The sequence below is a fragment of the Neocloeon triangulifer genome, unplaced genomic scaffold (genome assembly GCF_031216515.1).
Source record: "Neocloeon triangulifer isolate White Clay Creek 2 clone unplaced genomic scaffold, ASM3121651v1 ptg000004l, whole genome shotgun sequence".
Lineage (NCBI taxonomy): Eukaryota > Metazoa > Arthropoda > Insecta > Ephemeroptera > Baetidae > Neocloeon > Neocloeon triangulifer.
Genome location: NW_026775547.1, coordinates 5,295,814 through 5,309,540, shown reverse-complemented (window position 1 = coordinate 5,309,540; position 13,727 = coordinate 5,295,814). Strand labels below are relative to the sequence as shown.

General features: G+C 35.4%; 1 protein-coding gene across 1 annotated transcript; it reads left to right on the top strand.

Moving 5' to 3' along the window:
* The first annotated feature begins 526 nt into the window (after positions 1 to 526).
* LOC132193343 (uncharacterized) lies at positions 527 to 4,776 on the top strand. Its single transcript, XM_059613954.1, has 9 exons — positions 527 to 847; positions 965 to 1,179; positions 1,243 to 1,310; positions 1,698 to 1,792; positions 2,322 to 3,219; positions 3,281 to 3,335; positions 3,657 to 3,762; positions 3,817 to 3,954; positions 4,009 to 4,776. Exons 1-9 carry the CDS (start codon positions 803 to 805, stop codon positions 4,150 to 4,152), a joined length of 1,764 nt encoding a protein of 587 aa, XP_059469937.1. The 5' UTR covers positions 527 to 802; the 3' UTR covers positions 4,153 to 4,776.
* Positions 4,777 to 13,727: the final 8,951 nt, after the last annotated feature.

The following is a 13,727-nucleotide window of genomic DNA, read 5'->3' as shown; positions in this document are numbered from 1 at the left end:
TTACTTCGTTTTATTGTCAGTCCCTGATTTAAATCACTTGAATCAATCTGGGAAAAATTCTTGACACATAAATTGGTGTATTTAAATAACAAGAACTTAAAAAAATTTCAGTAAGATATAATTAAGCTAACTTTTCAGTTCAATTATAATTTATAAATAATAAAGACAATTTTAAATTAAATATACGGCAGTAAGTTTTTATTGTAAAAGTAAAAGTTCTGTAATGGCTTAAAGTGAACTTTGCGGTAAAAATTTCAAATTTCTAGGTGGAGGCTCAGGTCGGGGGCTCATCAGGCCCAGGCTCTGGATTTTCTGGAACTTTTAAGCCCAGGGTTGAAATGGGCCCTTCCGAATTCTGGCCCGATTGCCCTTATAGCCTGGCAACGCTCTCACAATTAGCAAGAATATTATATAATATATGTAAATGTGATCCCACGTAAAATGAAGCCACGTGTTTTTCGCGCTAAATTTCAAACAAGCATGTATGCCCTCTACACTGGAGCCACCGAAACTAGGCTCAAATTGCTCAAAACAACCAGAAAAAATCACGATCTGACATCTGACCACGAGTTTGGGAAGGAAAAAGGAAAGAAAAGCTTGCAAAAGGTTCGGAAAAACGTCGAGTGACATCTCAACCTGCAGCCTAAACAGAAAACAACAAGTATCGACGCGTCTTGAGGACATCTTGTGCCCACATGGTTGAGAAAATGCTCACACGAGATTGACATCGTCTAGATTAATTGGGAATTTCGACCGCATCTTTGCGGCATACGACGACACACCGCCAATTTCAGATCTCAAGATGATGACCAAAGGAGGAATTAGGCGCGAATTGCGTCTTTTGGAGGTAAATTAACGATTTTATGTTGCTCCAGCTCTACACGTGCGATTTTTTTTCGGCGGCCTTTCATTTTCGTGATTTTTCCTAACCCCTAATATTATATAACAAATATTTTTTTTGCAGATTGAAGGAGACAATTTCATCACGATATTGAATTTCATGCCCATGGATATAAACACAGGCCAGGTTTACTTTTACTGGATGGCCGACTGCATGTGGCCCGAGTTGGAAAACGTCATCAGGAAAGCCACTCTACGTTTGTCTGGGAAAAGGTCGTACGAAACCAAAACCCTGAGCAAACTGGCCAAGACTGAAGAATCACCATATTTCTCTGTCAAGTTAGTTGCCCTAATTTCAGCAGTAATGTAATTATTATACTGACATTTTAATTTTGTTTCAAGGCTTACTTACGTACCTGACTTGGACAACAGTTTGAGAGATGCTCTGGATGTTCACTTTGATGAAGATGGTTTGTTTATTATTTTCACAGATTTGGTTTTTTAAAGATTTTTAAATCAATATAAAATTATATTGATTTGTTTTAATGAAAATCAGGAGCATTTTTTCTTGCATTTCTTAAAACATTTTCTTCAAAAACTTAAATAATGAAATGAAAATATCACTTGAAAAAAATTATTAGGTTTCTTTTTGAAGGTCATTGTAATGGTAGTTGAAATTTTCAATACATAATCTAAAATTGCAACCAACATTTGTGCGGAGACTTCATTTTGACTGTATGAATAAGGAAATTTTAATTCATTATTTTAGTTAAAAAATTCCAATTCCTAATTTGATTGGACTAATTTTTAAACCAAAAATGCATTGTTATCAGTCAATTTATTTTTGAAATTTCCAGAACCCATCTCCAACATTAACATCAAAGCTGAGGTTACCTTCAAAGGTGATCGACTAAAGCTCAAAGAGGCCCTTGACAGACTGCAAGGTTTCAACGTAAGTGACACGAAAATAATAAAATATAGTCCCTCATGACAATTCATCTTCTGATCTTTCCCATCTTTATTAAAGTAAATTGTTGTTTTGAATTTATTCAACAATGCATTCATTTTTTTAACAGTATAGCCATTTTTTGATGGGCTCTTTGTATTATTTAGATTGATAAAACTTCTGAAAACTTGTGGTGATTTTAATTTAAACTTGGGCTTATCTTCCGTGGGTTTTTGGTTTTTTTTTTATGATTTAAGAAAAAACTCAGAAAAACCCATCAAAGAAAAGCCAAATTTTAAATTAAATTCACCATGAATCAACCCTCGGTCACCCTCGGTCAAGAACTTGTACCACAAAATTATAGATATTGTTCTAAAAAAAAATTAATTCTTTTTATTGTGGATATAATGATAAAAATGTATCTAATCACAAAATAATTCAAAACAAATCTCTTAATTGTAACCATTAAAAATTTTCTAATTTCACTCTAATTTGTTTTTCCTTGATTAAAACATAATTTATTTTCCTAATTAAGGAATCTGAGAACATCAGGAAGCCGAAGCTAATCTGTCCAAAAACCCCTACCACAAAACGTCCTCTGCAGCAGCTCCAAAACCAAAACGAGGGAGCCATGTCTCCTCAGAGGATCGATCTCTGTGCTGACAACGAGGACTCAATCATCACAACCTCAATTTCTCTCAGTTTGCCGCCAGCGAGGGTCAAGAAAGATAGCACTGATCATTCTTCACAAGAGGAGAAGCGCAAAGGCAAAGACGAACCAAAGAAACAGCCTAAGAAAGAGAAGGACAGTGACGAAAGCAAGAAGAGAGAAAAGACTGAAACTGAGGACAAGAAGAGTTCAAAGACGAACATTTTGAAGAAGAAGAGGACCAAGTCTTCGAAAGAAGACAAATCTCAAACCAAGATGACCAACTACTTCTCCAGTCCGTCAACCAGCAAGTCGACCGGCTACCTGTCTCAGGAAGATGAAGATGCTTTGACTTTGATAATCCAAAAGAGGAACTCCTCTTATTCGGATGAGGATCTTTTTGATGATGCTATGCCGAGTGAGTGCTCTCCTGTGAAGAAGAAGAAAAAGACCCCGGAAAGGGAGGAAAATTCCATTTTTGATGTGATGCCTAGTGAATGCTCGCCTGTGGAGGAAAAGGTCAAAAGGGAAAAACGAGAAAAGAGGAAGAAAAAGGAGGAGCCAAAATTTATTGATTCCTACATTTGGGATTCTCCTTTGCCACTCACTCCTCGTGCATCTACCTCGAAAAGCGAATGGGATTCGCAATCTGAAAATGATTCACAGACTGATTATTCAGCATATGTCAAGTTGGCCCAGTCGTCTCCCGTCAAGCAGTGCACACCTGTCAGGAGGACCTGTAAAGAGGAAGTGGAGGAAATACACAAGAGATTCCCAGATCCAGGTAAATCTTCAATAAAGAAATCTCTTGTAGGAAATATTAACAAAGGTATTCATTATTTCAGATTCTCTTGAATTTTTCAAGGACTGCGAAAAATTCAAGTCTGTTTTGGCAAAAGGGTAAGTTAAATGAAAAATAATTACTTGGGCGAAATAAATTATTTTAAACACTTTGTAAATTAAAGGAAAGTAATAAAAATTCTGATTTTTACCACCTGGCCTTGTCATGTGCTCATAACTCATTAGGAGTTTATTCTGAACCACGGAACTGTTTTTGCTTATTTATTATTAATCTAAACTTTTAACATAGCATAAATTAAATTATTATTGCTGTTATTAATTCTACTCAAGTCCCTAATTTATTTCAAGAATGACGTGATATTTGGGAAAAAATTATTAAATAAATAAATATTTTACTAATTTTGTTTCTATTTATTTTAGTGATACCGGAGCACTTCATTCCAAAGTGGTGGAAAGGTTGTTCAAAGCTCATCTAGAGTATCTGCAGGCTGTTCACAATGGAGAAATCCGCAGTTTGCTCCGTGAAGTAAAAATGTTTATTCTCGTAATATCATTATTTTAATAAAAATCAAAATTTTAGGAATTCCATCAATCATGTGACAATGGTTCTACCATGCAGTATGCCGATGGTGGGCTGCTCTTTAGTTTTGAAAACCTGAACCGTCTCACTGATCTTGTCTCTGCGACATTCCACAAGAACAAGGCTGCTGAAAATATGGTTTGTCGTAACTTAAATCGCTCTTTCCATTTAGTGACAATCTTTCTTTTTCAGAATGTGAATTACACAATGAAGGTGTTGATTCCCGAGTTGATTGCTCGCATTGTGATGTCCGCCTACAGGCTGAACAAGGATGAAGCCTTGAAGAAAATCAAGGAGGTCAGCATCACACAGTCTCAGAAGCTTTTCAAATTCTAATCGAAAGTTAAGGTATCTAAAGTTCCAACTACTTAATTGAAAAGTGGTCCAATTCCGTTTGAGAGATACAAACATACTCCATACAACTAATTTACACCGAGCCAGTTTCAAACATTATATTTATATGGTTATTATTTTAAGTTATTTAGATTTGTGTTTAATTATTTGTGATCTGCTACTTAATTTCCAAGTACAGAAAATATCAGTGAAATTATTTAATAATTCTAATTTAGCCCTTCAAAACAAGAATCATTGCACCAGATAAGAACATTGTGCAAAGTAAACAAAAATAATACAAATGCATTACTCACTTGAGAGGAAAGCTTACTTTGAAAACAATAGAAAATCTTATTTTGACTAAAATAAAATTATTTGACATCTGCATACAATATGCGACGAAAATGTGAGTTCTTCAGAACTTAAAAATACTCTTCAAATTTCAGTATTTAGTTAGAAGGTGAAATTCCGAATTTATGTTTTAGTGTGTGTAGAAATATGACAAATATTTAGATCAAATCGAAGATTTCTACAAATTTTGTATCAGCTCTAATGCATTTGCTAAATCGATGAGCACTTAAGTTTGTGATTTGATTGAATAAAGTGAAAATTCTGAATCGAATTAACTGGCTAAGATATATCTATCAACCTTAACCAGCAATAGGCAGATATGAAAATAAACATGGAGGCAGGAAATATGCTGGAACGTCCGTGAGGCAAAAATAACCTTGGCAAGACGTCGAGAAGCCCACTCGTCGCAAATAGTCAACACAATTAAAATACTACCATCTGAGATGAAAATTTTATCTCTGACAACTCAAGAAGAAAAAAATTGCATGCATTTTTAGAAATGGAGACATTTTCCTCAAGTTATTATTATCTTGACTCTGCTGTGCTGTGAGTGTTCGTATTTGCTTGGAAATAAGATTTCTGGAGTTTATGATGAATGCTTGATGTATTCATTTCTTCATAAAAAAAACTCCCAGCAATTAAATTCAAGAAATGTAATCTATGCAATTGAGTGTTCTTTGCAGGATGCTGGAAATAAAATGCAAACTCATACTAAAGATGAAATTTACGTGACTCATCAATATTTTCAGAAACAAAAATACAACAAAATAAAATCTAGAATTATCTCTCCTTAAATAAATCCATTTTTCACCTCCGTCGGCATTTTATGTGTAAAGCAGTCCATTGGGAGATTGGGAGAGAAATTGAAGAAGAGGCACAAGTAGAGAAAGCACGGAGGCAAAAACGGAGCCGGGGAGACAGGAGGGCCGTGCTCGTTACCTCCTCTTGATAAAAACGCACCTTCAGCATTTTATGATTTTTCACTTGGAAGTTCGCTAGGCTACTAGTTCAAACACGCCCTTCTCGCAAAATACATCAGCGGAAAAAGAGCGAGCGAAAGCAGGCGCGTGTTTAATGCACTGGCGAGCGAGAAAAGCAGGGGTATCTCTCGGCGCCGCCTTTTCCACTTTTGTTTCGGCTGGGCTGGAAATACACACCCTTTCGCCGCCCTCGCATCTCTGTGTGTGTATTTCTAAAAATTTAAATACGCGGCACGGAGAATCCCCTTTGTGAAAGATAAACTATTTTCCTAGGCCGTGCACCATCCCAAGTCGTCGAGAAAGGCGGTGAATATTTGCCTTGCAATATAGACAGTCAGACAGCAGCAGAAACGCGCCCTTTGAAACGCGGCCTATTCGCATAGCTCCGGTCGGCTGGGTTATTATGACAAACTTATGCTTCGCTGGCATTCAGTGCTGAAATTAAAGAAGATGGGCCTCAAGCCATGTTACGCAAGAATTTTCTTTGCTAGAAATTCTGGAAACTCATTTTAACAACTTCGCCAACAGCAAAGGAGGTGAAGCTTATTTGCGAACAATTTTCAGGAATCTCATTTAGTGCAAAATGGCCCTGGGTTTCAACTTTAATTTCAATTCTTTTTGTTTGAATGCCGCGATGAGTGTTTTTGCCACTCGAATTGTATCAAAGCAAATCCGACACACACGTATGCGCTTTGCACGGTGGATTAATTAAAATGCTGTACCCACAAAACACAAACTTCAACCATGGACGATTTATAATTTTATAAGCGGATTCACGCGTTCTACGCTGATAAGCGCAAACTAATAATGTCACTGGAGTTTTGTTTGCTCTGCTTGTTAAAAACGCCAATATATTTATAACAAGAAAAATGATAAAATTTGTATTGATTTAAATTCAATTTCCGCCTCACTTTTGTTTTTTCTAGGCTTAGGATTGGTCAATTTACTTTTAATATTCTTGTCAATTACAATATAATGAATAAATATATCAAAACATTGGTGTTCTTGCTCAATTTCAGGATTCCAAGTTAAAATTCTCTTTGAAAAATTAAGCTGAAAATGTATATGAAATTATTCAACACTAAATTTCTTTGCTCACAAAATTACAAAAACTCACGTCAACAATTCACAATTTCGTCGGCTCCTGAAAACTATGGAATTTTTATTAAAAACAGGCAAATAATTGGAGGTTTTATCTCTCGGCAGATGATTTTACAAGAAAAGAGCATTCCTTGTTCCATTCTAAATTTTTTTCAAACAAGTTGCTACATATTATTTTGAGAAATTTGATCATATATTTTAGCAATTGATAATCTCTTTCCGCCTAACGATGTAAACAAAATTTTTACCCACTTAATTTCTTGATTATGTTTGTATTAAAAAGTAATTAATCGAGCAACTTCAGATGCATTTTCCATCAGCCTTCGGCTTATATCAAGTCTCTGATCACCAAAGGAGCTACTGCGTCAAAGCAATCAATTACTCACAGGTAAGACCAGTAGATTGGCGTCACAATCATCCGTCATGATACATCAACGTCGAGGCTTTCGTAAGGTGTATCATTTGGTGCGTCTCTATCTCTCACCGCCCAATCCCCAATCACTTATCCGCCAAACAGGCTAATGTAATGTAGGCCACCGGCGCAGCACCGATGCTTTGCGGAACACTCGACCGTCACTTATGCAGGGGCCGCTTGATCGGCACTCTCAAGTCAAAAGCTTCTCATCAGCCGGCACACGGCATGGGCCACTTGAGTCAAAATCAATTAGGCCGGACGTAGTCAAGTGCGGTTTCATAAATGTCCACCGCATATTAATAAGCCAAGATTGGACGCTACAAAAATAATGCGACTAAAAATTTAATATAAAAAATAACTTTGGGAGAAAAATGCAGCAAAAAAGTCAAAATGTAACTTTAATAGATTTTAAATTTAATATTTTCGTTTATTTTTGTATGCTTTGAAATTATCATTGCTTATATTTAACACATAAAAATAATTTTATTTTTCATTGAATCCAATTGAAAACCAACTCCAAAATTCAGTACTGAACTGAATAATTTCTTAATAGTCAGGAATTAACATTCTTTTTATGACCACCTTTTTATTCGATTATCTTGCTATTTATTTTCCTAACTGGTTAAGATAAATACATGAACGACAAGGTGAGAAACTGACGGAAATGTATCATCAGATTGTCGCCCCGCACGTCAAATTTATCAGAATTTTCGTTTGTTATTATTGAATTGGTGAAAAAATGCACCGCTGTCAATGGATTGATGGCCAGTGGAAAACAGGCTGCCATTTTTTTTTATCTCCCCGGTGATGTGACATTCATAGCTGATCTTATATTCATTTGGCTGTCAGCACACTGATTGATTTCGGCTCAAAACAAACCGGTAGTGGCGCAATGCAATCCCGTCGACGCACAAAACACGGCGATTTGTCACGGCCGCGAGTTTATTGATGGCGTGCGATTTTCATTCCGGTCCAAATTGGGTGACACGCACGTTTCTCTTTCTCTGCCCGATTGTTTGCGAAGACAAATGCGGAAAAGTCAAAGTATTCTTTTCTTTTACGTGCGTGAAGCGAGGAGACATTTCCTCTGGCGACGGAATTCCAATGGAAATAAGGCAAAGCGAAAATAAGGACGGATCACGTCCAAACTCGACGGTGTCACATGTCAAGCCGAGCTATTTGCAGAAATGAATTGGGGAAAGTAGATGCTGAAACGCAAATTGTGTTGTGGAGAGAAGCATTATTTCAAGAGTCGGTTTTCTGGGATTCGCATGAAATAGAATATTCGACTGGCGAAAATGTCTGTTTTGCTTAAAAACTTTCCTCAAAAACTCATCGTCAGAATATTTTTTTAGCAGAAAAAGGTGTTTTATCCAGAGGAAGTTTATTTATTCGCGATATATTACATAAATTATTATTATTATTGCTGATTATTTGTCCACATTGTTACAAATGCATTGTTTACATTCAATTGTTTAAACCAATTTATTTAAAAAAGCGATTGTTGGACAAAAAATAAAAAACACCACCGTTTCCACAACCTCTGACATAAAAAAGACCCTATCCGCCGCAGCGAGCCTCTGTAAAATTAAATTAATGTAAAATATTTTAATTTTGTTTTTTAATTTACACAGGCATTTCCTTAAAAAAAGACAAATAAATATTTTTTTATATAAAAACACGTTCATTTTTATTCCCTACAAGTTTCAAATAAAATTTTAAATGTAACTCAGATTAAAGGGTTATTGTAGGTAGTAATAAAATTATTGCATAAAGTAGTAGTCAATAGAGATTAATAATACACTTCTGCAAAATCACTCAAAAATGTCTGAAAAAACAAGAAAAGTATTTTTTTCTCTCTTCAAAATTATTACGAATGCAAATGACAATTTTTCAAGGTCCATTTGTAATAATTTTGAAGTGAAAGCTAAATAATCAAATTTTTAACCAAAATGAGCTTGCTTATTTTCTGAAAAAATTAATATTGAAGTTATCAAAATCAGATCCTTCTTTTCTTGAATAACTCGTATTTTTTTTTTAATTTCCGGATAAAAAAAAATTGATTAGTTTTTCAGTCTCATTACCCATAACGAGTGTTGGAGTTATGGTCGTGACAGATCAATTTAACGTTATTATTGTTATAAATGGAAATTAACTGTGTGTTTTCTCTGTTATAATTAAGATGTCTAGGTTTGCTTAGAGAAAACTGCGATGAACTTTGACGAAGTAGAATTCGCAGCTGCCCAGCATGGCAGCCACTCGACGACAGTCTGCCCAAGAAATCTCGTTTCCTGTCGAGGGGGGTAAAAACTAATTTTCCCAATTTCTCGCGATCGTTTCTCGGCCGAAAAAGGAAATGGGTTGGCTGACAACTAACTTTGCAGTGCATTAACATGAGAGAGCGAGCGAGGGTTGCGCGCGGCCTGGCGACGGGAAAAGGCTGTCGGAGCGAAATCGCGTGGGGGCTCGGAATTCTATTGAATCAGTTCCCTCGTTACCCCTGGGCGGACGTGCTCCGAATTTGGGCCGTGACGTCTCCGAGAGACAGTTTGATGTTTGCAGCAATTCATTTAATCGACAGATTTGTCCTTTATTTGATTAAAAGCGGGACAAAGTTGCAACTCCCTTTCGCGTCTTCTGTGATTTTGCGCATTGCACAAAACGCGGGATCATGTTTCATATTGAATGCGGGGATGATTGCTACCGCCAGCAACGTGTCGCCCCCCATGGGGACGCATTTCGCGGATCTTATTAAAACGGCATCATATTTAGTCAGCAACACACCGCGGATCTCGCGTTTCTCAAGAGAGGACTCGTCAAAGTCTGCGGAAAATGTTTATGTCGTTGATGAAAATTTGAACCAAAGAGCTTCATTCCAGAGGAAATTCATGTTGATGAAATATAAAATTATTATTACTGTGCGTATTTAATTGATGTTATGCTTTGCAAATAAATTTGCTCCAAAGAAGGTAACAATTTGAGAAAAATTCTGTCTTCAATTACAATTAATAATTTCATAACCATCTTTAATACGAACACAAAGCTTAAATTTTATTTACTAAATTTAATTGTAAAAATGGTTTGTCGTTGATTGGTTTATAACGTAAAAGCATAAATTAATTTTATTTAAAATAATATTTAAATGAAATTCTTTGTTAATTTCTACAAATTGAATAGGTCATTCATCATTCAGTCGGAATTTTTCCTTCCTCCAACTGTCTTTAACATTTTCATTTTTCTCATTCTAAACAAAATTCTTGCTATGTGTTTTTATTTGATGAAGAAATACATGGAATTTTTATCAATGCCCTTGGTAGAGCAAACTTTTGCCATCGCCACGTAAAAAGGAGCAGCAGCCCACGTATGATGTAGCGAGCTGGAGCTTCTCTCTTTTTCTCCCTCTCGTCGTCTATAACTCTCGCCTGCTCCTCTAGATTGGCGTTTCCCGGCCACGATAAAAATATTTGGAAAGTTTCGGGCCGCTTTTTCTTCACGTGATGACTGCAATTACGCGAAATGACTTGGTTTTCTTCGGGCAAACAAAATGACAGCGTTGGAGCACTTCTTTCTTTCTGTTCTCGAGCGTGGAGGAAGAAAAGAACATTACGCCGCCTGTCACTTTGATTGAGAGCCTCAAATTTTGGTGATGAAAAATGCTGCTAATGAAGTGTCTGCGCTCTTCTGGCTCTGCACAAGAAACAGCAGTTGCGCGCTAAATTGATAATTCTCCCGGCCCAATTTATTTGGCTGGCGATGTTAGATGGGTTTGGAGCGGCGCTAATTTGCCAAATTTATTAAGTGCTCTCTTGAATTTGCTAATAAAATCGATTTCTCCTGGGAGGAGTTTGTTTGAATTGACTTTATTAATTAAAGATTCTGTTGAAAAATTTTATAGGACAATTTCGAGAGTGCCTATTTTACGTATATTTGTTGAGGTAAAATTGAAATGATAAATTGGTTTAATCAAACAATTAAAATTAATGGAATGTTTAAAAGTTTTACTATTATAATGCAAATGCAAATAGAACAAAAAATATGTTCTCAAACAAACAGTGATTTTAATAACTTGATTAGTATTTTTTAATATTTCATCATTTTTCAACTTCATTTAATGTTTTGGTTAAATTACATGTTGCCATTTTTGTGATACAAACAAACAAAAGCGAGTAATTATAAGGCTAGATTAAGAAGAATATTGAAAAACATCAACTAATTAGCTGTCCACATTAATTTTGTGCGCAGCGATTGGAAAGATGATTGATTTTGAAGCGAGTGCCGGGCAGTATTATCGCAACGATGCTGCTTTTGTTCCCTCGATCAGCAGGAAACACAACAGCGCGATCCGCTTTCACTAAATTAGCCACGACGCATCTTTGTTTGGCCTGCCATTAACGAGGTATTGATTCGCTCGTCGGCTCAAACTAACACACACAAAGAGGTACGTATTTTGTGCAAACACGAAAGAACAATACAAAAGGGATACACCATAAACGCTTTGTTAAAATTTAAAAACGGCGGTAAAAAATGTTCATTTTTGGAATAAATTTTAATTTTCAGAAAGGCGGGAAAGATCGATTTTTACAAGAATCACTTTTAGTTGCGAAAAAAACAAAGTAAAAAATTTGTGATTAGACTTGTAAATGCAAAACTTTTAAATTTGGGCTCCTGATCAACATGATCGCCATGATCAATTTTTTTCTCACGCACGGTATTTAATAATCCACATAAATATGGATTAATTTAAGTCAAAGTTCCTAAATCGTGCTAAAACATTACCTCAAAAATTAAAATTAAACAACTCAATAATAAGATGCTTCCTCATACTGGCCGTATTATTCTATTTTAAAAGTTTAAAATTTATAATTCAATTAAATCCAAATTTGTCAGTAAATGGAACGATCCACTTATTTAAATTCAATTATTTTGACAAAATTAGAGGGTCTCTCAGCAGCGATGAGAGGCGAGGTTGTTATTGAGAGGCTCTTGTTGCTGCAATATGCAAATGGGATCTTGACGTCTCGGTGCGCAGCGCACCATACCATCTCCTAGACGTCGGACAACTTTTTCCGCCTTGACAAGGAAATTTGCATTTTCTCTACGCTATAATACGAACGTAGGTCCAAAATAGTGGGACGGCGTCTTTAATTATATTATGTAAGAGCGGGCATAAATGAGATTAGGCCAATAATTTCTGGGATCCTTGTTTTAGTTATTAAAAATTTAGCTAGTGAAATTCTACATTGAAAAGCTGATTTTAAAGGATTAAATTTTAGAATTTAATTCCACAGAAGGGAGAAAAAATGTGCCAAAATAATTAGTTTTTAAAAAAACTTATAATATAGTCACATATTAATAATTAGCCATTAGTATTTATTAATTTAATTAGCTAATTAATGGTTTTATTTAGCACAAACATATACTTATTTTATATAATAGTAAGCAAAATTTATGGCTGTGGATTATGTTTTCTGGGTCTGCTTTAACGTTGATTGTCGTTTGCGTAAATTATACACATACTAAAATTTACAATAATTAATCCTGTCGTGTTATTAGACTTTGCTTTGATTAAATTATGTGTTAATCAATGTTTGGAATTTACCAGAGAAAATTTCTAAAATCTAAAACGAACAAAAATATGGAAAAATAATGACCAGTTTTGCGTCACGAATATAATGTTTTCCGCAATCAAGAACACAAAACACATGGACAATTTTCTATTTGCGTCCTCTCCTCTCGCGTTGAATTGAGCTGAAAACATGTCATTATATCGGACACCAGCAAGAGTGAAAAATAAAAAAAAGTTCTTTGCGGTCTTCAAAGGAAGTGAAAGAGAAACACGGGCATGATGATAAAAAGAACGGAAGGCAAATTATTGGGAGTGCTGGCAAGTGAGTAGGCAAGGGGAATGCGCCGCAAATAGAACTCGCAGTGATACACACGCCACTCATCTGCCTCTAAAAACATTCTCCTCGCCACTTCCCTTAAGGCCCCAACTGTGCGCTGGGTCACCGAACTATATTTACGTTGGCCATGTTTTGCCAACTTTTGCTCGGCCACTGAAACACACTCGAGAGTCGCTTTCAACGCGAATCAAGCGTACGTGTGGCCGGATTAATTATTCATTGAACAACCCTTCGACTCGTCGATCACAAAGGGACAGCTCAAGAGCACTTCCTACCTGACCTCATCGCGCTGATTGCATTTTCATGCCTGTCTGTGATGGCTGAAAGTTGAATTGGCCAGAGAGAAGCCCTTGAAAAGACGTATCATCTTGTTTAAATCAAAATTGAATGTTGCGGAAAATAAATTGCTTGAAATTTAGAATTTTCTCAATTAATTTTTATTTTTTGCATTTTTTGTATAATAAATCATGTTATATTAATTTTTCATAATTTTTATTATGCCTTTTTTGCAAAATGGAAGATTCCTCTTAACGCAATGAATTGTTTTAAAAAAAAAATAGTTAAAAAATATTAAATAAATACCATAAAAAAAATCAATTTCTATCATTATTGTGTATAATTTAAAAATTTACACAAAAATAAAATTATTAATGTAATTTTTTTTGTTAAATTGGTTATAATTTTTAGTTGTCCCCTATATATCTCACTCATATGAAAGGCATAACTTTATTTTGAGTTGAGCTTTCAAAAGTGGAGAATAAATCATACTAAATTTTAGTAGAATTAGTTGCAAATTGTGTTTATTGATCTATCACAAAGGCAATTGCT

Bases quoted from the DNA above. Each gene is read 5' to 3' on its own strand.
- LOC132193343 (XM_059613954.1), top strand. From the start codon at position 803: ATGATGACCAAAGGAGGAATTAGGCGCGAATTGCGTCTTTTGGAG. The intron at 3,336-3,656 runs GTAAGTTAAATG...TATTTATTTTAG, and splicing joins AAGTCTGTTTTGGCAAAAGG to TGATACCGGAGCACTTCATT. The intron at 3,763-3,816 runs GTAAAAATGTTT...TCAAAATTTTAG, and splicing joins TCCGCAGTTTGCTCCGTGAA to GAATTCCATCAATCATGTGA.